The sequence below is a fragment of the Taeniopygia guttata genome, chromosome 4 (assembly GCF_048771995.1).
Source record: "Taeniopygia guttata chromosome 4, bTaeGut7.mat, whole genome shotgun sequence".
Classification (NCBI taxonomy): domain Eukaryota; kingdom Metazoa; phylum Chordata; class Aves; order Passeriformes; family Estrildidae; genus Taeniopygia; species Taeniopygia guttata.
In genome coordinates, this window is record NC_133028.1 from 37595894 (window position 1) to 37620880 (window position 24987).

The 24987-nt window shown below is 35.4% G+C and overlaps 1 protein-coding gene across 3 annotated transcripts; it reads right to left on the bottom strand.

Annotated features, from left to right (window-relative positions):
• Positions 1–413: 413 nt before the first annotated feature.
• ANXA10 (annexin A10) lies at positions 414–24987 on the bottom strand. Of its 3 annotated transcripts, XM_002186629.6 has the most exons (12): positions 24792–24986; positions 17419–17500; positions 15598–15692; positions 11516–11629; positions 9261–9351; positions 8809–8888; positions 5999–6052; positions 5785–5878; positions 4350–4445; positions 3671–3729; positions 2559–2681; positions 414–1736 (listed from the first exon to the last, which is right to left on the bottom strand). In XM_002186629.6, exons 1-12 carry the CDS (start codon positions 24807–24809, stop codon positions 1668–1670), a joined length of 975 nt encoding a protein of 324 aa, XP_002186665.2. In that variant the 5' UTR covers positions 24810–24986; the 3' UTR covers positions 414–1667. The 3 variants fall into 3 exon arrangements, with proteins under 3 accessions (XP_002186665.2, XP_030127265.1, XP_041571775.1); XM_030271405.4 differs by lacking the exon at positions 17419–17500; XM_041715841.2 differs by lacking the exon at positions 414–1736 and having other exon boundaries at positions 1753–2681; positions 24792–24987.

A 24987-nucleotide genomic window follows, 5' to 3' on the forward strand; every position in this document is an offset into this window, starting at 1 on the left:
TTGCCTTTCTCCAATAACATCAGGCGAGGTTAAGGGGGCGGGGCAGGAACATTTGGGACCCGCCCCCTGCTTGGCGCGCGGGGTCCTAGCGCCGCCGCCGCCATTTTGTGACGGGCGTGGGCGGGCCTCCCGCCTGACGTGCTGGGACGGGAGCTCGGGCAGCGCTTGGAGCTGGGCGCCTTTGCAGTCCCGGGAGGTGGCGCCAGCTGCAGTTGCGAAATCAGGACACAACTTTGGTTTAATATGATGTTAGTAGTGAGCAGCTGGGACAGTGCTCAGCTATTTTTCCTCCCCCACCCTCCCCCTATTTTTTTTTTTTTTTTTTTTTTTACTCCCAGCGCCGTTTGTCCCAAAGTTCTGGCTTAGCAATATACGCCCGAAGTGCTTGGAAGTGAGTCAAACTCAAGAGAGACTCTAAAGAAATACAAAGTTTATTGAAAATCAACATATTTGTAACACGATGTCCATATTTGCAACGAAGCCCTGTACGCTGGAATTACAGTGTTATTTCCAGAGGCTGAGGTGCAAACGGCACAAAAACTACCACGTGTTTGTGCTTTATTCAGTCACACGGAGGGCGCCTGCAGAAAGCGCCTCTGTAAAACATCCAGGGGTCTGTGTCCAGCTGGACACCTTGCGGCAGCGGCAGAAAAGCCGCGGGCAGATATTTTACTGCACACCCGCACCTTCCCTCACTTTCCCTGAGAGGCTGACAGGAGGTTCGTGCTTCAGGCTGGGAAAGCTCACGAATAGGATGCCCTGAACAGCCCCCAAGTATCTAAAGCAGCGCCACGTTTGTCCGTGGGGCGAGGACTCGAGGTTGGGCTGTGTCATTGTTGGGGGTGTTCCAGGGAGCGCCGCATCCCACACCTCACTCGAGGTGCAGTGTTAACCCACGAGTAGTCAATTCTCGAATTGTGCCACCTAAGGTATCCTGGATATACCTCCATGCGCTGATAGTCAATGAATGGTTAAAATGAGATGGGTAAAAATGGAATTTAGATTTTAATCCTCTGGAACTTCTCTGCTTAAAGTTAAATAGTGCTTTGTCTTCCTGGTTTTCCAGTGCATGATTCTAATTTTTACTTTTGTTTCGAGCAGAATAGGGGAAAGACCATTAAGTATGTGAGCAAAGTAAAAGAGAATACAAAAGCACTCTGATAGCGTTAATAGATGGGGGCAGATGCTTAGTCTGGTTGTAACTAAAACAATAATGTTCAAGAGCATAAAATATGAGGTATAGAAGTAGGAAAGAGAAGAAAAAATTCTGTAAAAGAAGAAATCCTCTTGCTAAAAGTAAATAAAGCAAAGTATTTTCTTCTTTCTGATATGGAAGTGAATAAATTCTTCCAGAGCCTGTTGATGAATGTTTGTGATGTTGTGACACTAAACAATAAACAAATGTCTACACAGAATCATTTTACCACTTGCTTCATTAATTGACATTAATCATAAAATCAGAAATATTAATTAAAACTAGGGATAAAACCATGTTCCTCCCAACATTTTTTCCTGTCTCAAGAAAGATTTAATATAAGCAAATGTACATTACTGATTTTGCTGTTCTGGTATGTTAAATAGGGATCTCTTACAGTTAGCTTCAAATTCAGTTACATACAGCTTCAATTTCTATTTCAAATAGGTTTGCACAGCCTTCAGAGTACATCTTAATAATCTTCTGTATCACCAGCACAGATAGCAAGTAAAGCACTCTCATAATGCCCTGAAGCAAAATGCTGCAAAGAAAAAAAGAAAATCAGCATTTCTGTTACTATATGTTTTCTGAATTTTTGCTTTTCTGGTATGTGACAAGGACTAGACTGCTGTAAGGTTTTGTGAAACATTACATTGTTTTCATAAGGATTCTAGGCTGAGATTTTTCTTTAAATTTCACTTGCTATAGCCTTTGGTTTCTTGGGCACCTAGAAACAATCTATTTTTGAAAGGCTGGATCAGATCTGTTAATTAACTCTTAAGTTCAATACCAAAAATTCATGACCAATTTCGTAAAGTTGCTACACATCTTGCAGTTGTATTATAGAGACGTAAAAAAGCAAGAGACTTTTTTTTTTTTTTTTACAATTAAACAGATTCAAAGTTTTGTTTTAAGATGCAGACTGGGCATACAAGAGGAACAGGGTTTGTGAGGGTACTACCTAAGCACAAGGATAAAACCAGATATTTACTCCAGTTTTGCACAAAAGGGGTACCAGCCTAGCCTTACAGATCAGGTCAGATCAGATCAGATCAGATCAGATCAGATCAGATCAGATGTTATCAGTCAGTGTAGAAACCATTCATTCAAACTCTTGTTCAGCACATGCTGTTATGTATATATGTTTATATACACATTTTGCATCGGGGAGGGATAAAATCACAGAGAGTGACTTGAAAATTAATTTCTCACTTACTCAAATCAAACTGAGGCACTGAAAATGTGCTATTGTTTTTACACCTTGCTTTTTTGTTTGTTTTGTTTTAAATCAAATGGTTAAACAGAGTGATACAGTCTGTGTGGTACCAGGGCTGAATATATGCAGAAGTTTGTAAAAACTTACTTTAATGTCATGGAAGAGTGATTTCCCATATCTCTCTTTGTATCGCTGGCGTATGTTCATCAAGTCTATCTCACTCCTGGCAATGAGAATCCTAATAACTGTTTTATTGTGAAAACCAAAGTCCTAAAATGAAAAAAGAAAATGAGAGGAAACTTGATAGTTAAATAATATGTGCTTGCCCATCTGTATATGCTCATATAAATGTTTAATAGATAAAGACAAGTCATACCCATATAGGAAATAAAAGTTTATAGTGTATGAAAGGTTTACCCATAACAGTATCCTAGATGTTAAAGGAGTCTAAGAATTTTATCCTACTGAATTTTCATGTACTCAAATAATAGAATTCGTGTAACTGAGTAACAGGGAGTCCCTATATGCCAGTGATTTATCCATGCACTTAAACGTTTTAAAAAGGAAATACGACAAACATTCGTCAATATTCCTAGGAATGGAGTTTGTGAGTAGCAGTTGTGACTGTTGTTGTGGAGTCCGTTCAAACTATAATGAGGCCAGTAATCTATTTCACAAAAACTGCTGCCTCATGTGAATTCTGTGAGATTTTAACCATAGCTTTAGAATTTACATAGCTTGTTCAAATGTGTTTTATTTTAACTGTTTCTAAATAAGTTTTCATAATGTAATTCTGTGAAGAATGGGGACATCTAGTGGCAATAAAAAGTCAAAAGAAGTTAGCATAGCATCTGCATGAAGTCCTACAAAGAAATATAAGCATTTGTCTTCATGCAACATTAATTTATTTTTTAAGTTTTAGCTGTACTTATTAAATCTCTACAGACAAAAATTTACATAGTAAGAATAATGCACATTGAGTTCTGCACAGCAGGAGGAGTTTCCATGCATAGAAAAAAGTTTCCATGCATAGACAGATAATTTTTAAGGTATCTAAATACTTAAACTTTTACTTCTACTGCTTAGGCACTACTGCTTTGAAATTTATGTAGGTACCAATAGTTTTAAAATGCACAATCACGCCTTAAAGATTGAAGAGACTGATTTGTAAGTACTTGTTTTAGAATAATCAATCAATCAAACAAACAAACAAAAGGGAAGCTTATTTTTATGAAATGTGAGGAAGAATGGCTACTTACATGAATTGCATTATAAAGCCTGTAAGCAAAGTAGGAAGGCTTGTCACGAATGCAGAGAACTAGGAGAGAAGAATTGCAACAGGTAAACAGATTATTATAAAATAATTTCTTTAGGCTTTGGGCTCCTTGAAATACAAAACTGGACAGTGCTGTCCATGCCTTAGGTTTAAATTAAGCTATCAATATTCAATAATACAACTGTATTTATAATTTTGAAAGTTTGGTGGTGGGTCCTCATTGCTGTTGCATCAAAGGGCCTACTAAATATCACGTCCTATTTGTAGAAATATTTTTATCCTTAGTTTATAAATGAAAGATAAATGTACATAAAGCTTGCAATTTATTTATATACCACCAAAGTCCTGAAAATGTAGCTGGTTATTTAATATGTAAAATCAGTTGGAAATGCAGTTATCACATAAAATTTATTATCAAATAAAATAGATACTAGTTCTGCTCAATCAGAGGCTAGTGCTGCATAGATACATTTTTAGATTTACAGTAACAGGGGAAAGTAGTTAAAATATTCTTTTCTAATTATCTCTGAAAATTTAATTGCACAATATAGGAGATTAAAGTAGATAAAATATCAGAAAAATAGTATTCTTGATGCACAAGAGATGATATACTAGAATTTATTAAGATACTGCTGCTAGTAAAAATAATATCTTTAGATTACCTATTGCAACCAGTAATTCTTGAAAGTATCCATCGTAACATTCATTAATGGCATCTACTATGTCTTGTCCAGAGATATTTTGGAACTCCTGGAAAACTTGGGGGGGAGGGGTGGAAAAAAAAATCTTGTTTTATTCTAGTTCATTAATAATGATCAACTTTCTTTTTGTGGTTTTTTTTTCCCTTGCTTCTCCCCAGTACTATAACTATTGAGTTTATTTTTTTTACCCTTATTATTCTCAGTGTTTCATTATGTTTATATTGCCCAGGTCAGGTAACCTAAATGAATAGCCTGAAACCTGGCTTCTAGGACATTCTCCCCTGAGCTCTTCAGTCTACAGTATAACATGAATTCATGCCACGTATCTAGCGACATCTGTTTATGACACTTGTAAGAACGTCCCACTCTCGTACGACAACTTCCTTGCTTGGCTTGGCTAGGACTGGCAAGACTCCTGGATTGTGGCAAGGAGCCAGGACTCGCATGACGCACACACCCGCTGCAAGATGCAGATATGCAGACACACAAATATCCAGGGTGTGCTTTCTCCATTATGGAAGGAGGAAAATTATTTTTCTGCTGACTACAAGAAGCACTACAGTACAGGCAAGGCCCTCAGATCTCAGAAAGAGAGCAGAACATAGAGCAGGTGTGTTAATCCTGTCATCAGCTGAATGAATTTGTTGATCCATGATAACAAAATAGTTCTAAGCTACTGTTGAAAGTTGACGTCAGAAATACGGCTGGCTGCACAGTGATAAACTTGTCAGCAGACAGACTGTTTTTCTACTGCAGAGCAGAAACTCAAACTTGCCACCAGGTAAAATAGGCTTATTTTCTACAATGGAAGATTTGGATGAGCTCACATAAATTTCCTGCAATCTCTAGTTATGTCTGATTTTCTGTTTTAAATAAAAATGGCCCTTGTGTTTATGTTCATTACTGGAGAGCAGATGTGAACTCGGAAGTGCTTCCAACAAAAAGTTCTATGAAACTTCTGGGGAAAAGCTTCAACACAGCAATGTGTTTTCACAGCATCCAGCTCTCCCTAGGTGTTTCCCCTCATAAGAGTTGCTTAAGAAAAATTAATAAAATAGAATAATAAAATCTCCCTCATCCTGTTGTGTCATGTGTAGACTCAGTGAAGCTGTAACATTTGCCTTTCTTTGGTCATGCATTCTTCTCTGGGTTACTAGGCATCCTGATGCCTGGCCTGTCTACAGCTGTCAGTAGTCATCGGACAAAGTTCAATTTTGCGTTGCTTCCAAATTCCCACTAACATCAGTGCAAGTCTGAAAGCTCCAACAGTTCACACTTGGTTTCAGGATGATGTCCTGCTGCACACTGACTATCTTGGTATGCAAAGCATGGATTTCTTAGTGAGTCACATTTTTCCTTTAAACTCTGTATTCAAACAGCTGAACTGCTGGATTACCCATCCACAGCTGCTGGTGACTCCGGTTGCAGAGAATCATTTGCAGCATGTTTTTGTGTTCGCCTGTCTTCTGCTGACATGCTTCCCATAGTATCTAATATATCAGAAAAAACAAAAAAAGCAAAATATTTAAAGTAATTCCTTAATCACTTTTCAACATTTGTTTTCTGGGTTTTTTAAAATGTTTGAGAACTTCACATGTGAGCGTATTCACCATTGCATCCTGAGTAGCTGTAGAAGGGTCCGCATATCCTTCCATCCTTGTTCCCTGAGGGAAAAAAAGAGATACGTATTCTTCAAAAATTAAATCCTAAACCACTGTAGGAATATAAAGTTCTCTGTGTATGAAGCTATGTTGAATTTCTTGAGGAAATATATATATATAGGTTGGATCAGTATATTGCATGGATGAATTTGCAAATGTGTACAATATCTTCAAGTTGTCACATTATGTCTTAATTTTCTTTAATAAGAGGAATTCTGGAATGAAAAACAGTCTTGTGAGAAGAAAAAGTGGGGGAAGTAGTAGATAAACCTATCCCATTTTTAGTCCTATTTTAAATAACCTTTTACCTGACCACCACAATCCCACCAGCATTTTCAGAATTATGGATGTTATATTGTTTAATATGTAACTCTGAGGGGAAAAAAAGGAGTAACATTTACCATTCTCTGGTTAGTTCTTACCAATATTCATATTCCCAGCAAAATCTTTTCTCAATGTATTTTTCTTCCTGCACAAACCATAGGAGCAAGCTCATCATATAATAGAGATTTTGCTTGCTCATAATCATTGTCTAAAATTAAGATCCAGGGCTAGGAAATGGTTTGACAACTTTGATACACAAACCCCAAAAGAATAGTTCTCATTTTCCCATACATTTAATAGCTTTTCAGTTACACAAACAAAGCTAAATTCTTTAGTAAACACACTATGATCTGAATTATATAGTCAGAAAAAGAGGACACTACTTTTAGAATTGCTTTTATAACCATATTCATCTTGTAAGGATATAAATCAGTCTTGTTTGCAGAACTCTTAAAAAGCTGAAGCTCATGTAATTACTGCCTTAATAATATGTGCTTGAAGCAATTTTGTTTAAAATTTACAGTCGTGTTACCTTATATATGAAGGGAAGGATTAAAATTAGGTATTGGCTGTCAGCTTGTAGAATGACTTACTTGTAGTTCTTGTTAAAAATGTTAATTTACATGTTAATTAAATGGTGAGAATTTTACTCAGTGAAATTTATAGTAGCAGGATAAATTATCTGAAATGAATTGTGATGGAATGGCTGCATAAAATTACATACACAAGAAAACAAGGGAATAAAGACAGGGCAGTGTACAATAAAATAACTGTAATTATACTCTACATGAGTCAAATGCCTACTTTCTCCAGTAGAATTTGTATAATTATGTTTTAAATTGTAGCAAATTATCATATTTCAATTAATACCCTAAAAAAGTGAATTAGAATAAAATGTCTTTGTCTCAGACTAGAATAATAAGTCACCTGAATTTGAAACTTTTTTAACTCTGTTAATTTTTTTAGGAAGGACCATAACCTATAATTCTAATCTGCCTCAGGCTGGACATGAAAACCATAGATACAATACTATAGCAATTGAATAGTTTGCTCCGCATATGTGGAGCATGTTTACTTCTCTCAGTAGTCTGATTTAATAGAAATCATAAGAGAGGTTTTCTGCAAAAAAAAAAAAAAAAAAAAAAACAAAAACAAAAAAACATTAAAGAATGCACTGGAAATGTCTGGTTATAGAACTAGAAAGGGTATGTTTTAATGAAATATCACTGAATTTTAATATAAGATGATATGCAAGCATGAGTGATTTGATTAACAATCTTCACAAGTTCAGTATAATTGAGTCAAGTTGAAATTTCCTGCAACTCGTCCTTGAGTGAAATAGCTGATTTTGTTAGCCACAAAATTGCTGATTTTAGGCTTCTTTATCAATGCCTAGGTTTTAAGAAAATTAGGACTAGTAATGTATAATAAGAGATTTTTTTAAATTTGGTTCATTTGACGGGTGAAGTATGTCCCACGGTTTTAATAATTACGAGAAGTGAGGTTGCTCTTCTTTTTTAAGCAAGAAAAAATTTTCATTATTAGGGAAAAAACATCCAGCATGAGAAAAAAATATTTCCTGTATATAGCTTCTACTTTTGAAACTTCTGTCTTCTTAACTACAGTGAAACCTCCTGTTATTTCAAATTTGTGTAAGAAGTTTTTTTTCCCCAGATATATATGTATTTAAAAGTACAGCTATACCTTATGGATGCTGTTATCCCATGGCAGCACTTTATTATTTGTTACTCTGGTTTACAAAAGATTTTAAAGATAATGAGCACAGTAACTGCAATGAGAATGACAAGGATGACCACTCTGTTGTATAAGCTACGGACTGGTAAAACTGCAAAAGTTAGCATGTAAAAGTGATACTTCCTTTGCTTCTGTGCTAGCATTTTGTGATTTAGCATATGCAATAGCACAAAGAGTGTTATATTTTAAGCAGTGAACTCCTTAATTCTTTATTTCTTAGTCAAGTATGAATATATCTCAATTTTCACATGTTTGACTGACTTATGATATATTCTGATAATGGAGAAAACATATGCTTTTAAAAATTACAATCACATTTGTATATGCAAGTAGACACATTTTGAGATGAGACAGATAGAGCAAAGGGTCAGCAGATAAATACCAATGGGAATTTATAAAATAATCTGTTTACCTTTGCTTCCATCTGATATCCAAAATCTAAGAGTAGTGATATCCAAAATCTAAGAGTAGATGAAGGAATTCTTTTTCTGAATATATTATCATATATTCATGAAGTTTCTCTTTTTCATTAGCTTCCCTCCTGTTTCTTGTTTAAAAGTGCAGCCCTATTGAACTAACTTTAATCACAATCACCTTAAAATGTAAAACTTATCAAATACTATTGAAAGTCATTATGAATCTTTTAGAAATGTAACTCATAGTTCTTGTTTTTACAGTACCTGAGCAAGGTTCATGAGTGTATCTCTGAAGTGACCTGAAGTCTCAGAATCAATATCTTGTTGAAGATCAGTGTTATATTCTAGGTTAAACCAAAAACATATAATTTTAAATCACAAATGAACATGCTCTTAATAGTACAAATGAAGATTATCAAATAAAGGATAAATAGGCTTATTCTATTCTAGTGTAACCTGGGCAGGTTCTACAAGGACCCTGCTCTGGGGCTGGCACATCCGTCTGGCCCTGCTGGTGGCCCTTGGCCGCTGTCCCCACTGGCCTGCCCACCCACCACATTGCTTCAGCCTTTTCTAGGTAGGTATGGGAGAGGATGTGGAAAGGGAACCAGTCTGTACTGAGGAGTTATTTTTGTAGTTCTGTTCCTTCGTGTGTGCTAATATCTCCAGAACACACAAAGTACAGCTGCTACTCTGCACTTGGTAAAAAAGCTTACGCATTAGGTAGGCTTCTTTCATCTGAAAGATCTCCATATTTGATCTTGAGGCTAATATGTCAATTAGACATTTTTCTTCTGTGTCTACTCCCTGTATGGAAAGAAGTAAATATGAAAAGATGTTGTGTAGTAGAAACCCCAATTTTTAGAATAAAGCAATGCTGTCCTTACCAGAAATAACAAAATAATAGCAGTTTCTGTACTGTACTTTTGCATAATTTACCTATTCAAATTGCTTTAATAGTAAAACCCTGTATTTCAAATATATTTCTAAACCTGAATTTCAGCATATACCATAGCAAGTGGGAAGTGAAGCAAGACTAGTGTTGACAAAAATGTAATGGGAATAATTTTAGAACCTTAGTAAGATTTATTGTTTGCTGAAAGAAATCAGACGCAAAAATTGAGCATACATCCCTAGCAAGTGTTCAGGAAATCTGAAGTAGACATGAGCATATGTATTTAGTTGGTCTTCTCTCTTCCTATCATCTTATTTTTTTTTTTATTATTTTTTTAGGAATGCTATAGTCTGTAATATCTAGCACAGAACTTGGTATTAAAGGAAAGCATCGTGGGGTAAATGCGGTGCTGCAAATCACTATTTTCACACAGGGTTTGAATTAATTTTATAAAATTCAATTTATATAAGATGTGGTGCATGTGCTGCTTTTGATATACATGTGGATGGTGTTAATGAGAATTCTGCATTTGGGATAAAGGGAGAGCATTAGAGCCCATAGATACACATGGGCTTCTTTTATTTTTACCTCGACCATATGAATCCAGGTCAAGATAGAGTACTGTAAGAAAGTTCAAGATTCACATTTAGGAAAAAAATAAACTTTGGCAATTTTGTCAAAAATGTTAATGAAAGATATGATTCCTTTGTTAGCAATGATATTTCACAATCCTTTTAATGCTAACTATAATAAAGACATACCAGTAGTACTAAAAATTGATTTAAGTGTCTGAAGAACAAGAAAAAAACCTATTAACTCTTTTTCTGAGGGGTGGGAAAATTCTCAAAATTGGCAAGATAAATCATCTGGCCCAAAGTCTTGTAGTCTCTGTCTTGTGACAGCAGACAGTAGCAAATATTCATGGAAAGAAAAGGAAAACAGTGTTGAACTCTGATACGCCTTCCTGTCTTTTAGGAGTTGGTAATTCGGGAATTTCCTGAGAAGAATTATTATTTTCAATAACCAACAGTCAACCTGGTTTCAAAGAATATATTGAAGTCCTCTATGAACTAAGTTGTGCTTTTGGTCTCCACAATGTCCTGTGGGAATGAATTTCATCATTAAATGACCTGATATTTGAAAAAATGTTTTGGTTCACAAACTTCAGTTATGTGAGGATTGCAGTCTCAGATCCAGGGAAGAAAAGGAATATTTCCTTCAAAATGTGAAATCAGTTCTGTTTCAGTGGAGTTACTATTACTTTGTTGTACGTACACAGTTTGTGGTAACTGGGAGTGGGGCTGTGGCTGAGCCTCATCCCCAGTGGGTGCAGCTGTGAGAAGCAGGTGAGCAGCACTGGCAGCAATGAGCCATGGAGTGCCCAGGGGCACTGACCAACCACCAAAGGGAGCAGAGGGCACACAGGGGCAGTGCAGGGACATGAGGAGTATAAAAGGTTGGCTGAAGAACAAGAAGCAGCAGATGTTTGCAGCCTTCTGAAGTGGAGTGGTGGTGGTCTTTATGGGCAGATACCAGAAGCCTTCTGATGAGGTATGGTGTTACTCTGTTTGGGTGAATGCTTAAAGCCTTCTGAAATAGTATGGTGGTGCTCTGTGTGTCATGGCCCTCTTGACTATGCAGTATGACACTTTGGCACAGGGTAATTAGTAAGCGTTTATGCAAAGACATGTTCTGCTAAAGAATTATTGGTCTTTAGAGAGGTGGAGCTTAAGTGCATGGCACTGGCTGTGAAAATAAATTTGGTTTGTAGGATACTTAAATGCTTCCAAAAAAACCAGCACCTTGCATTTCCCTGTATAAGTCTTCATTGTCTGAGTTTACCATGGATGTTAAATGCTTTGTATATATTCCATGGCAAGGATATTTTTTAATGCTGATTTTAGCACAGTAATGGATAAACTTGAAATAGGACTGTATTTCTGATGACTAGTGATAGTACACTACTCCATTGAACTAACTTACAGTAATCTATCAACCAATGAAATGTAAAGAAAAGTATGTTCAGTATGCTAATTAATGACTGCAACTCTAAGCAATTCTGAATATGAGTATTACCTTCAAGGCATGCCAAAGCTCATGGGCATCATAGGATGCAGGTGGATACATCAAGCCAACCATAACTTCTTTAAAGTGATGAGAGAGATTCTCTTTTAGGTCTGTTATCAGATCCTTGAAAAGAAAGAGAAAGAGATAACCCTAGCTGTGCATTACAGTCGCTCTTTATTAAGGCAGCTTAAATTAGTGGTTTTATCTCTAAATGATTAAGGATGAACTGTCAAAGATGAATCCTGGCTAAGATTAAGTAAAAAAAAACCACCTCTTTTACGTAGTACATGCTTGTTCTACTAGTATGAGTAAGATGAGAATAGGTGCACAAACCAGTAGGCCACAATGGATTGTTGGTTTTCAGTTCATTAGAGCAGAGAAGAAAATGCAGATGTTTAAGTGCAACTATTACTTAGTTTTGGAAAACTGAATATCACAGCAGAGCATCTGCAGCTTCCCTGTGTAAATCTGAGAAAGGTAAGCACATTTGGAAGATCAAGCTCATAAAACACAGGTGGTTTTTTTTGATTTTTTTCAGTGTTATCATGTGAATTATTTAAGAAAAATCATCTGTATTGCTCCGAGTACATAAAAAATTAGCTTTGGATAGCTGGAAGGTTATGTGCTTCAATTCAGTTATGTTTCAGATTCAAACTGAATTCATTACTTTTGATAGATGCTGGATTGGTTATATGGAACCACCTTTTTCCTCCTCATATTTCTCAGTTCTTTCTTGCTAGATAGCTGAATAATAGATCAGTTTCCTCTCCATTCCTAGTAGCTTCCTTCAAAACACTGCAAATGCCAACAGCTTGTTAACTTACTAGTAGTTACTGTTTTTGATTGAGGTCACTTGTACTGTCTTTTTTTTTTTAATTTTGTGTGTCGCACTAGACACCTAGAAGATGTTCTAGTCTGTCTGAATTGAAAAGCATGCCAGAAACAGTTTCTATTATATAAACTAGTATGTTTCCAGAGCTGTGTTTTTTTCATGCCTATACTTTCATTTTAATATGTTTCTGAATATAATTAATTTAATAGCTAGAGTAGCAGTGAAGGAAGACACATGCTTATTAAAAATTTAGTTTGTGATGAAAAAACATATTCTTTGGTGAAGGCACTTCAGATTCATTTGACATCCACTAAATCACACATGGAATAGACATTAATTCAGTAAGACATTTTACTTCTGACAACATGCCTGTGGGAAAATAAGTTAATAATACAGATGGTTACTACTAAAAAATTACAACTGCAATCAGAACTAAGGGAAGTATTAGAAATAAGAAAAGAACTAAGTTATTTTAATTTCCTAATCATCATTCCTGTAAGAAATCCTTGGAGGCTAATTGTAAGAAGGAATCTTAAAACTTCTCTGTATGTTTGAATCACACAGCTAGTTCAGGTCTCCTTTTAATTTTTTAAATATTTCTCTCCTTCTAATGTGTCTCAGTTTACATTTGTCTAATGAATGGGCATAGTGACTTCCATATTGAGCAGACTGAAGTGGAATAAAGAGGGAAAAGGATTGGACCAACAGGTTTACCATAAATTGAATTGAGAAGGTGAAAACTGCTCTTGCCTTGCCATGTCTCTTCTCTGTCCTGTGATGTTTACCATTCATGAACTGGGATTGCCAAATGATGCATTTGTTCAATGCAGTATAATCCAAATTGCAGCCAGGGAAGTGTGATGTGTGCAAAATTATCTTTCACAAACTAGAGCAATTTAATGCAACATAGGTCACATTCTTGGTGGGGTTTTTTAGAAACTGTCAAGAGTATCATGATGTATCTTGCACTGTAAAGTGTACCCAGTGCTTAATGAATTAATTGGAATTAAAATTGAGGCTGTATTGGAGTATGTTCCATGATTTTTAGAGCATTCTGTAGCCCATTGCTAGAATATGAAAACAGTTTTCTTGCCTTTCCCTTCTATTATTCTTAGATTTAGAGACTGAGATTATTAAAAAGGACATCTGAGGTTTTCTTTGGCTTTTTCCTTTCTTTTAGGTATTTAGGTCTGTGTCCATTGTTTTTATAGCCCTTCATGTTAACTCATATGGCTGAAAGAGATATGACTTTAAAGGTGATATATTTTCAAAGGGACTTGATTTGTTTATATTTTTATTTTGGCTTTGAAGAGACAATTAGTGGTGAGCAAGTCAATAGTTGTTTTCTGTATATATAAAATAATTGTATTCCTGAAGGACATTTGCCAAGTCTTTATTGTGATACAGTATTATCTCTAGTTCATCTTCATGTATCAGACATCAGAAATTAAACATGAGAACACAATACAAAGATTTTCAATATTTTCCCTGGTTAAAGTGATAGGTCCAGTTGATATACTGTAGAGAAAAGGTTAAAACAAACCAGGCAGCTGCTATGGATGAAACAGAGAAGGACTGTCCAGTGGTGGAGATAAATCAACTCTTGGGAAGAATGGGCTTGGGTGCTTCATGTCACAGGCACCTTTGGGTAGTTTGACATGCTTTAGATTTCTATAAGTATCATTAAAACTTGGTGAGGAATATTGCATAGCTAAGCACTCAACTTGTCTGGTTTGCATGTGTAATGGTAACCTAATAAATACCTCATAATAGAAAAAACAGGTTTAATAATTTAGATGCTGATTTCTATAATTGTCACAGTCTCTGGAGGGTGGATAACTGATTCAGTTATTGTTCTTTTGTAGTATCTATAAAATATTCACGCTAGTTTATGACTAAAATATCATGATTATTGTGTATTTCATTTTTTCTAACAGTCCAAATAAAGTCATTGAACTCCTGCAGGTAAGTAACAACACAAAATCAACCCACTACACTGGTTAAATCCAGCTCTTTTTCCTCCAGTTCTAGGACAGTAAATGGGTGTTTGAGCTTATCCAGGGGTCAGTGGTTTTGAGGTATTTTAGTTTAGAGTTGGCACAAAGACTGTCTCTAGAAAACTTCTTGGCCACCCAAATGTATTCTGCTGGTTAATGAATTGGTGGTGTAAAAGCACCACATAATGTGGAGTTTTTGAATGAACCATTTCTAGTTAACCCAAATTAAAGGAGATTAAGCAATATCTCTGGTAGTATTTGCACAAACTCATTGTTCTCACTCATGCTGATCAATGGCAAGCAGATACTGGCCTACAAGGAATTTTCTAGTGAGCCCTTAGTTTTACAGGCTTCAGGAAATGAAGAAAATAGATTTTGTTTTAAGTGTTTATCTGCCCTCTTTCAGAGGAAGGGCATGTCTCATCAACTTAATAAAATAGTATCTAGTTTTACACTGTGCTTTGCATGACTTGCGCAGGAATTTTTCAGGGGGTGTTAATATTATTTTTGTCCTTATGTAGCTGTAGCAACTAAGGAAAATGCAGGCACTGCAGCTTTCCTGGTTACTTGGTTAGCAACTGTAGATCTGGAAATAGAATGAAGATATCCATCTCTGTGTACATTTAAGAACTTTGATAACAAAAATTCCATTGTTATATACAGTAAATATAGCTAAAATACAGTTTTTTAAGAAAATAACTTTTTATGTCTTAATTTTTAAACACTTTCCAAGATCATAACACTAACATTAAGCAGCCCAGATGACTATTGTGCTTAGTGTACAGATGGGACTATATGGAATGAGGTGTGAGAATATCATGCTTGAGAGGTAAACACTAATCATTATGTATGATAAAAAGCCTGTAACTCTTTGTATGGTGTTTTTCTTTGGTTACAATACTATTTTATTATTTGTTCCAAAAACTTGAAAAAGGTATTACAAAATGGCCCGAAATCACAAAGGAAGAAATAAACCTGCTCAGATATTTTAGGTTGGTCAATAGAGAAGAATGGTCTGTAGAAGAAGGAACTTTTCCTGTCCTTTTCTAACTCTGTGTGGCAGACAATGCTTCTGCTGGAGAAATGACAATGTGATACCATTGGAGGTATCAATAGCCAATGAGCAAATTTGTGCCAAACCCATTGCGTCAGCAAGTCTGGCGGGTTTGTGGTTCCAGTGAGTGACCTGAGAGAAGGGCTGACAGCTGCACAGGAGACAGGAGAGAAAGAAGTAATAACAGTACAAAATGTTTCTGTCATACCCTGCCATACATGTCTCTGTATGCCTCAGCAATCATGAGCCGCTGGGAGTTGCAACGCTGAGTTAGGATTTCAATCAACACATCTTTCTCACAACCTGAAAAGGAAATGACACAGACTCTATATTAACAAACTGGTGTTAATTACTTAGATTTGTGATTAGTATAATGCTCTTAAACAAAACATGACCAATTTTTTGAATGAAAACTAATAAAGAGGCTAATACCCCCCCTAAATATTTACCAACATCAGTTATATTTACTGTGCTTGTGTATTTTGCACTTGCTGGTGTAATGCCATCAAAAAGTGAAGCAGTCTGTTATCTCATCACCTCTCACAAGCTCAATGGATTTGAAAGCATCAATAAAACAGGGGCTTTCATGGATTCAGAACTAAGCCTAGTAGCAGGATTTGTGGCTGAGCCTTGGAAGTCATACTTGTGCATTCGGTTGATATTGATTAAATTGTCATTTAAGAATTGGGGATCTTTTATGGGTGTTTTATTGAAGGTTGCTTATGATGGTTTGCTTGATAGCTAGAACATACTAGTAAACATTGATAATGAATCGGTATTATTGCTTATGAAAAATATTATGTATTCATAAATTATTGTGGAATTGAAATTTTTTTCATCCTAAGGCTTGGGGTACTGTACATAATGGTTTCTTTTTACTTTTCAGAAAATAGCTATCATTAGGAATCTTTACAGCTTACACAGTCTCTCTAGTAAAAAATGAGAAGGATCCAGGTAGAGGAGATATTATTAAACTTTATTTACTTGTGTAGTACCACTGGTATCAGTGACACAGCATAGATGACTGAGCATCCTCATAAGAATGACTGCCATGTGCAGGACTGAGGGTCAGAGTGTCAGTGGCTGTGAAAAATATGGTGACTTTACCGTCTCTAAAGATGAACTGTTTATTTTGTCACTTGGTCTTTAAATTACAACTTTGTTCCACGTACTTTGATAGGAATGTAAAAATTAAGGTTGGTGTACTTGGAGTATTAAAGGAAGGATATAATCTGTATACTTTCATGTTAGCAACATTACCTTAAAAGTAAGTGTAGGGAGATGTTTAAAACTTATCTGTATCCAATTTGGCCATTAAGATACTTCAGATCCCTCTTGATGAGTAATGCTTATTGTGATTCATTCGACATTAAATCCGAGTCCTCACGTTTTCATTAAAGAAATTGAAAACAGCATGCAAGATTTGGTGCTGTACAATCTTGTGACTAGCCCAAGGGGTATAAAAGCTGATACAGAGAACAGTTTTAAAGTGAGGAAAACATTTCAGTTAAAAAAATAGATCAATATTTTTAGCCTCGGCAATACCAACAAGGTTCCATAGGAAAATAAATCTGAACTGAGAAAAATGCTTTTGTGAAAAACAGTTTTTTGGAACAAATACTGAAATCAAAAATGGCGAAGATAACTAATTCTTTAAATTTTATGCTCCATTTGTTTTTATTTCTTATGACTCAATAAGAGACTTGGCAGACATTGGTAGCACTTAATTGTTGTAGTTACAACTAAAACCCTTTCATTTCTTGGCCCTCACTCTAGTGATGCAAGACAGAATTCTTTGTTTTCTCATTGAAGTGTTCATTACTGTAAGTGTTAGTATGGATTTTAGATTAATATTGATCAACTCTTAGTTCCTGTAAATGCAAATTATTTTTTTGGACATCATCAGTATGTCTTATTGTGGTTCCTTGAAGAATCTGCAGGTAGGTGGTGACAATTTTATGAGTTTATTTTTTGCCTAATGATTTCTGAAAAAAGGTAAACTTCTGTTAGAATCAGTCAAGGTACTCACTAATTCCCTGTAGAGCTCCTCCTAGCACCTGGGCATCCATTATAGGGTTAAAATTTGGAGCAGGAAGAATTGTTCCTTGTGTCTACAAAAGGAAAAAGCAGACTTTAATGGAAATGTCTAACATTTTTCACATGATAAATGTAATTCTGTTGCAAACCAACAATCATAACTTTAAACTTTCTTTGCTTTGTGGGGAGCAGGATATATAGTTTTTAATTTTGAAACAGAACTTGAACTTGCTGTTGACCATAGGCAGATGGACCGTATTGGAGGAAGTTTCCTCTAGCATGAGTTAGCCCTGATAGGAAAAAAAATGGTGAGGCTTTACCTTAAAATGTAAATCTCTTTGCCAACCTATTTAAAGAATATTCTTTTATATTTCAAAGTTAATCCATGTTATCCCTGATGGTCTTCAATATTTATTCCTCATGGTATTTCTAATTTGAGAGGACTAATGAGAAAATGGTGAATGAGATCCATAGGTTGTTTACAAACCTGGTGATTTATTAAAGCAGTGATATTACTGCCAAGTGAGGTAGTTTTGAGATTGCCATAAAGACAATGCAATTTTTCTAGTTGCTTTGTAACTGATTAAATTGCTAGCTCATTCTCAGTGATACTTTATTTATTGTATTTTTTCTTATTTCTAAAAAATTTGTGAACAATAAAACCTAATTTTAATAGAGTCACAGACCAATACAAACAGAAGAAAATAACTGAAGTTGACAGATAATTAGCTCTATCTCCTGGTTACCCTCTTTACTTCAGCTGAGAATTCTGTTTTACCTGATGTACCAAATATAAAATTTATTTGATGATGATTCCTGAACTTGGCATATCCAATTAAAATGACACCATTAACTTCATATTTATGTTTCAAAGAAAAATGGGACATATTTTATAAGTATGAATGGGGTATTGTTATAAATACTTCCTAGAATCAGAGCTAACATGAATTATGCTAATTAATTTGCTTGCTTTACATATAATTGAAAGTCTTTTGTACATTGTGCCTTCACATATGATCACATACAGACAAGTTTTATGCATGGCCACTAATCACTATTACCTGGCTAGTCTAAGCAGAGGAATTAAAAAGCATGGAACAAGGATTGTGTATTTCAGCTGAGAAGGAAGACACCATTTCTTGATACATTTGATCATTGCTTTGAACCCATCAAGTAAAGGTAGGAACAGGGTAGGGTAAGGTAGGGTTTGACTATTAATTAACAAAAAATTATATAATTTGTAACCAGTGAATGTATGCCTCCGTTGAAATGTATTAACTCTGTGGAGTCCTCATGATCAGAACAATTTTTGGTCTTTTGTGGGTTTGCCATATAGCTCATTACCTTGTGCAAACTTGAATTAAAAAATAGAAATACTTCACCACGGTGTATGAATTGGTGTTAGTGCACCAGCTAGTGAGCCTGCATTTGGGACAGCAGCACTTTGGTCCTGTGGCAACAAGATGCTACACAGCAGGTAAGAAGGAAAACCTTGCTTCTAAAGTAATGCAAAAAATCAGGTTTGTTTTTCTGAGGAAATGATCACTCTAATGCTCTTTGGTGGAGTTATCTGGGGAGGAGGAAAGGTGGTATAGTTTAAAGTTGTTGAGCAAGACTTAGAGTGATGTCCTGTAGTGAGACAAACTTGAACACTGGGGCAGGCATTTTGTTTTGCAAAGATTTGTTACAATCTTGTCATACTTTAGAAGCATCTGTGCTTACAATGTTTTTAGCTCAAAATAGCTCAAGAAATTGTGGAAATATATCAAAACAATGTTATAGTAAGAAACCTGGGGTTCTGCATTGAGAACCTAGGGCTCAAGGTGAAAAATCATGTTTCCTCAAATTATACAGGCTTTCCCTGCCTAAATATGCCTAGGAAATGTCTAACTAGCACCAATGTTCATCACTGCACAAACTGAGGGAGCAGAGCAGTAGAGGCATTTGGTAACTGAATGAAATTCCAACAGATTGGATTTTCATCAGGGAACAGGTAACTACCTATGTTATTTCTGACTAGAGAATTTCCACTGCCCTGTTTTGAAGCGGGGCATTTTTTAGGATTGATTTAACACCTTAGTGTAGTTACATGTACTGCTATCTCACTTCATTCATTCCCACTGAAGTCAGCTTTGGCTAACCCCTGTAACAGAAGAAAGCTCAGTGGAGCTGAGCAGGAGCAGTGTGCCCACAGATTTCAGGGAAAAAGGCAGGATGTGACTGACTGCAGCTGATGCAAAGAAAGCTTATTTTAGCTCAAGGCAATGCGGACTGAGTGTACCTGTTAACATTTGAGAGGATGAACTGGTGGTATAAGTGTTTACACCTGACTTCACTAAAACAGTGTCAATGTCTTCCTGACTTGGCCTGATGAGCATGAGGGGAGTGGATACCTGTCTAAGCCCAACACAGAGTAGAAATACTAAAAAGGTAGCAAAATAATTTGGAAATAATTTAAGACATCTTGAGCTGACTTAAACCCATAAATTCCTTTCCTGTGATGCCCAGCACTGCAGCAGAGAGCATATAATGAAAGGCAGTAAGGTAGCTCTCATCTGTATTATATCTGTTATGTTTTCAGTATGTTTTGTAGTTCTCTGCTAGAAAAACCTGTGTAAAATCACGTAACTTGATATTATATGTTACAGCCTCTATGGGTGAAATATCTGAAATAACTTAGTGAGAGTACTGGACTCTGACATCAGGATGACCAGTTTTGAGTCTGTCCACTTTTGTTTTACTTCTGCAACAACTTTGGCTTCCCTAAGCTCTGGAAAGCATAGGAAAATTACCAGTATGATCTCATGATTTTTCTTCTGCATGCCTTAAGATGGTTCACTACAGGGATGAGCAGAAATTGGTCTTCATTGCAAAGTTAAATCTACAGAAGTGAAAGTTGCATTGTGGTTGTCTTGGTGATGTCAGAAGTTTATGTTCACTGAATATAATTTCTCTAAATACAATGCTCTCCAACCCATCCACACAATTAAAACAAATTGTGACAAAGTAACAGAAGTTTTTTTGTAAGTTTGGAAGAGCAGGGACATTTTTGCAGTACTTAATATTCTTATTAGGAGAGCTGTATCATAATTTCAGATAGCATCAATGAAAGTATTATTGATTTCAGGGAGCTTTTGGTTCCTACCCTTAGTGAGTAAAGACTGGGGTAGGTGGCCTACTAACTCTCTATTTAATCTAATAATTCTATAATTTTTTTTCAAATAAAGAAAATAACAGGAATTTCTCCAATAAAAATTTTAAAATAAGTAAATATTATCAAACACCTATTGGTCTCAGTAATGTGGGATTGAGTGATAAAGAAACTTGCATTATGCTCTGGCTATCAATTTGTTCTGTGAGCACTGCAGATTACAATGGCTGGGTTTTTTTTCCTGATTCTTCTGTCTGTTTCTCTATGTACTTTATTTCCTCTTCTTGACCCATCTAGGAACAAACCATGGGGCTCTTTCTAAGACAACCACTGGCTAAGTGAAATATGGTGTGTCCTATGATTGAGTCCAAAGTCTGGACGTGTTATTTGGCTAAAGCTAGGCCAATGGAAGAAATGACTCTTGAGTTTTAGCTGTTGTATTTTTTAACTAGTAATAGAATTTAATTCCCTTATCCCCACTGAACAGTGTTTCCACAAAACTTCATAATAGATTGCATTCCTCTACCAGTATGATTAAAATGTATTATGAAGTTCAAAGTTACAGCTAGGAACAGGTGGATTTATGATTATACATAAATAGAGCCACATTTTCTGAAGAAAACGAAGGAATTTCCTTCATTTCTTCATTTCTGAAGAAATGAAGGAAATGTCTGGTATAGTCACTGAAAGGATGTGAAGACTTGTACAATTTAATTTTGATATTGGGATTCTAGAATCCCTCACAACATAGTCATCATTTTACTGGAGTTCTTATTGCAAGATTAGGATTCAGCATGACAGACTTTTCTGCATTATAAAGAAAATGTCTTCAAAAGGCACCAGAGGAAAGTAATTTCCAAGAGCAATTTAACCTTTTTGTGAGTTAGTTTTGACAAATTGTTGTATGTGAACATGGATAAATGGTTTTTATGCTGTCTTTCCTCTGCAGCATCCTAGTGAAGGGGCTATCTCTTTTTCAGAGGGAGAAAATAAAAAGTATTTTCTTCTTTTTTTCACAAAGTGTCAAAGTACTTTATCAGGCAAGTAAATCTCTAAGGGTGATTCAGTGATTTTTTTTTTTTTTCTTTTACATTAAGGTATTTAATCATATCTGATCGCAGGATACCCTCATGTTCAAAACCATAAATCTGTCTCTACAGAGTTGGCCCAGGTGGGCATGTGTTTTTGCACATGTTCTTTTAGTTCTCCTGTAAGAAACTGATTCCAAAATAAGGTGAGCAGACAAAACAGGTTTGTGTGGTGTTGGTGGAATGAATCAAAACAACGAAAGATTGGAAAGGGTCTGAAATTTATAATGGTTCTGAAAAACGATACTTGGAATTTACCTTCTGTGCAAAAGCAAGAAAGTAACAGCTTTTTCTGACCAAAGTCATAAGGAGTTCAACAAAACTATCAGTAAAATGTGAGGCTGCTTTTATCAAATTATGATGTGCAAACTTCAGGCAATTCAGTCTTGTGATGGAAAAGCATTCTGAAGTACAAACAACCATCTAATATTTGTTCAGCAAGTCATTCTGATAACAAACAACTGAAGTCAGACTCCTTAGTCTGAATATTTCCCATAGGGAATGTCTACTAAAATAAAATGTTTTCTTTATTAGCTAACCGCATGCTATGAGCTATACTTTTGCAAAGATATCATTTGAGTGCAACTTTATTAAATAAAAATTGCATGAGTATTTTGGTTTGTTGTGAGTTTATTGTATGTGTTTCATTTATTTTCAATAATATGTGATACAGTAGTGGAAGGGAAAATTAATCCTCCAAAGCCTTCTGTCTCTCTCTGTATATGTATTTCAGAAAGGTCATAGATATCATCTAATTTCTCGTAGTTTTACCTGTGGTATTTACTATAGGGTGTTTTTTGTATGTAATTTCTGGTAATGATGAACCTGGTTTGTTAGCTGGTTTGCTGCTGCTGTCTGCAGCAGCAGGGCTGCTGCTGTTAACAGTTTGTACATCTACTTCTTGACCTTGAAGGACTCCATTCTATCTGATTGTTCAGATAACGTATGTAATTACTGATATGTGTAGCATAAAATATAAAGATAATTTTAAAGAACAAAGCATATTTTGAAAGTAATCAGATTTTTCTATTGTGCTTCTGAATTAGTGGTATACTCAATGTTCTGGAATTCTTTGAAAAATATCTAAGTCCAAAGTGTGCTTATAGGACTTTTTTGCAATCTAGAATAGTGTTTAAAAAGAGTAGAGAAGAAATTAATGCTATGTCCTGTCCCACCTCTTAGTCCTGTATAAGCCCTGTTTTCTTGACTGAGACTTGCTAGAGTGATTTTTCTGCTATTTTGTTGCTGAGTCTCTTCAAAGAAAACTGCCACTGCTCCATGACCAACTTGCTCTTGAAATACCATCAGCATTCAGTGGAGAATGTTTGCATGCAACTCTGCCTTACATGTCCCCATTCTGTCTGGATGCCTCAGTAGGGAAGTGTGTTCCTAGGATCCAGTGATTTAGTCCATAATTTCTCTCCCTTTCCATTCCATAACACATGGAAATTGGATTAAACATTAAAATGTACCTAACCTGGGAATCCATCCCAATGCATTTCAGAGAAAGCCTGTAATCAGATTTTCCTGTCTTTCCTGGGACCGGTATGCTCCCCACTGTCTACAGTTGCTTCTCTGATCTCTTGTGTCTGTGATGATGAAAAAACCAGGGGTTTATCAGTGAGCCTTTTTATGTTTAGAAGAGGGTTTAAAGAGTTGATATTAAAACCATTTATTCTGAGGTATTTTGATGTAATTCAGTGTATCAGAATTAGAAACTTGTCCACTCTGCTCAAGCAGTTGATTAGGCCAATATGTAATAGTTACATTATATTAAGCCTCATACCATTGTAAACATCTGCCACAGTTAGAAATTGTCTTATCTATTAATTTGTCTTTATAATGCCATCAAACTACTACAGTGTTATTGCAAATATAATAATTGCCAATTGTAATGACTTTAAAATGACTTCTGTAAGTTATTTTATAAGGGACTACCATTAATTTTAGACAACATATTATATGCAGATGCAGTGTCAATTATTTAAATATAATTGGTTGCAATAAATCAGTAGAAGAGACTGTATTTCTTGTCTTCTCCACCAGAAACCAATTTACTAACTTTTTAAGGTATAATATTCTTTCTGTTGTCCTAAAATTATCAGGAATAGATTCCAAAATCACTGTAACAAAAAGAGGGAAAAAAAAAAACTAAGAAGAAAGTATCTTTTAAGTTCTTAACTGTCTAGTAAGGGATGCAAGATCCCAATTTGTGGAAAACCAAACATATTACTAATCCTGATTCAATAGCAATTACTTTAGAAAAGCACCTATATGCTTTATATATATAATTTTATTAGAAGAAATACTTTACCGCAAAGATTAAAATAATGAGTCAATTATACTTTATATTAAAATAAAAAAGGGAAAAATATTTATCCTTTAGAAAATTCCATATTGGTTTGTAAGTTTGTTGGGAATGTACATATAAAAAGGCTTTGAAAGGAACAAATCATTATTCATATCAGTAATAATTGAAAGAATCCTTAGAGAACATGATCAGTATGCCAGGTACCAAGAGAAAGGTCATATTTTGTTGTCATGAAATAATAACTCCAACAGTTTCTAGAATGGAAATTTAAAAACCCCTTTTTTCCCCTCAAAAAGCACTAGTGAAACCATAACTCTTCCTGTGTTGTGGCTCTTGTACAGGTAGCATTTTGCTATGAACAAAACCAATTTTTGTAAATTATGAAGCTATTTACTTTATGCAGCTAGAGATGGTCTTTTCAAATTATAACTCCCCAAAATAGTGCCAGAAATAGCTATCTTCTGAAAAACTCATGTTTTTATCTTTAATACGGTGATAGTATGTAATTTAGCTTCTTGTTTAGCAGTTTAGTGCCAACATAGAAAACCTACCTATAGGACCTCACAAGGAGGCTTAAGTTGCTTTTTCTTGAAAGGTCTAGAATTATGAAGACAGGAACTGATAATTCTTTATATTTTAGTCTTTGTTTCAGACACTTGATATATCTAAGTAACACCAAGGTTAGACCCAAATCACAAATGAATTCTCTTCACCTTATATCAATTTCTACCAGTGAAGGGAAATGGCTGCCAACACATGACGACAACTTAAGAGGAATGAAAAGTTTTGGAAGATTTCAGAGAACAAATACTTACGTAATCTCCACAATACATTCTGATAAGAGTCTTCAAATTCTGTTGAGATGGAGTAGTAGCTTCCTTAACTAAAAAGAGTAAATACAGTTGTTATAGTAAAACCTTGTTCTGTTTTGGGGATTTGTGAGAAGCCATCCAATCACACTGAAACCAAGTACATTAGGCTCCAAAGTGACAATGAAGCAGAACCTTGGTA

Coding starts and splice junctions, on each gene's coding strand:
- ANXA10 (XM_041715841.2), bottom strand. Junction 6,053..8,808: donor CACTCATGAACCTTGCTCAG/GTACTGTAAAAA, acceptor TTTTTCCCTCAG/GGAACAAGGATGGAAGGATA. Junction 4,446..5,784: donor TCACCAGCAGCTGTGGATGG/GTAATCCAGCAG, acceptor CTCCCCCCCAAG/TTTTCCAGGAGTTCCAAAAT.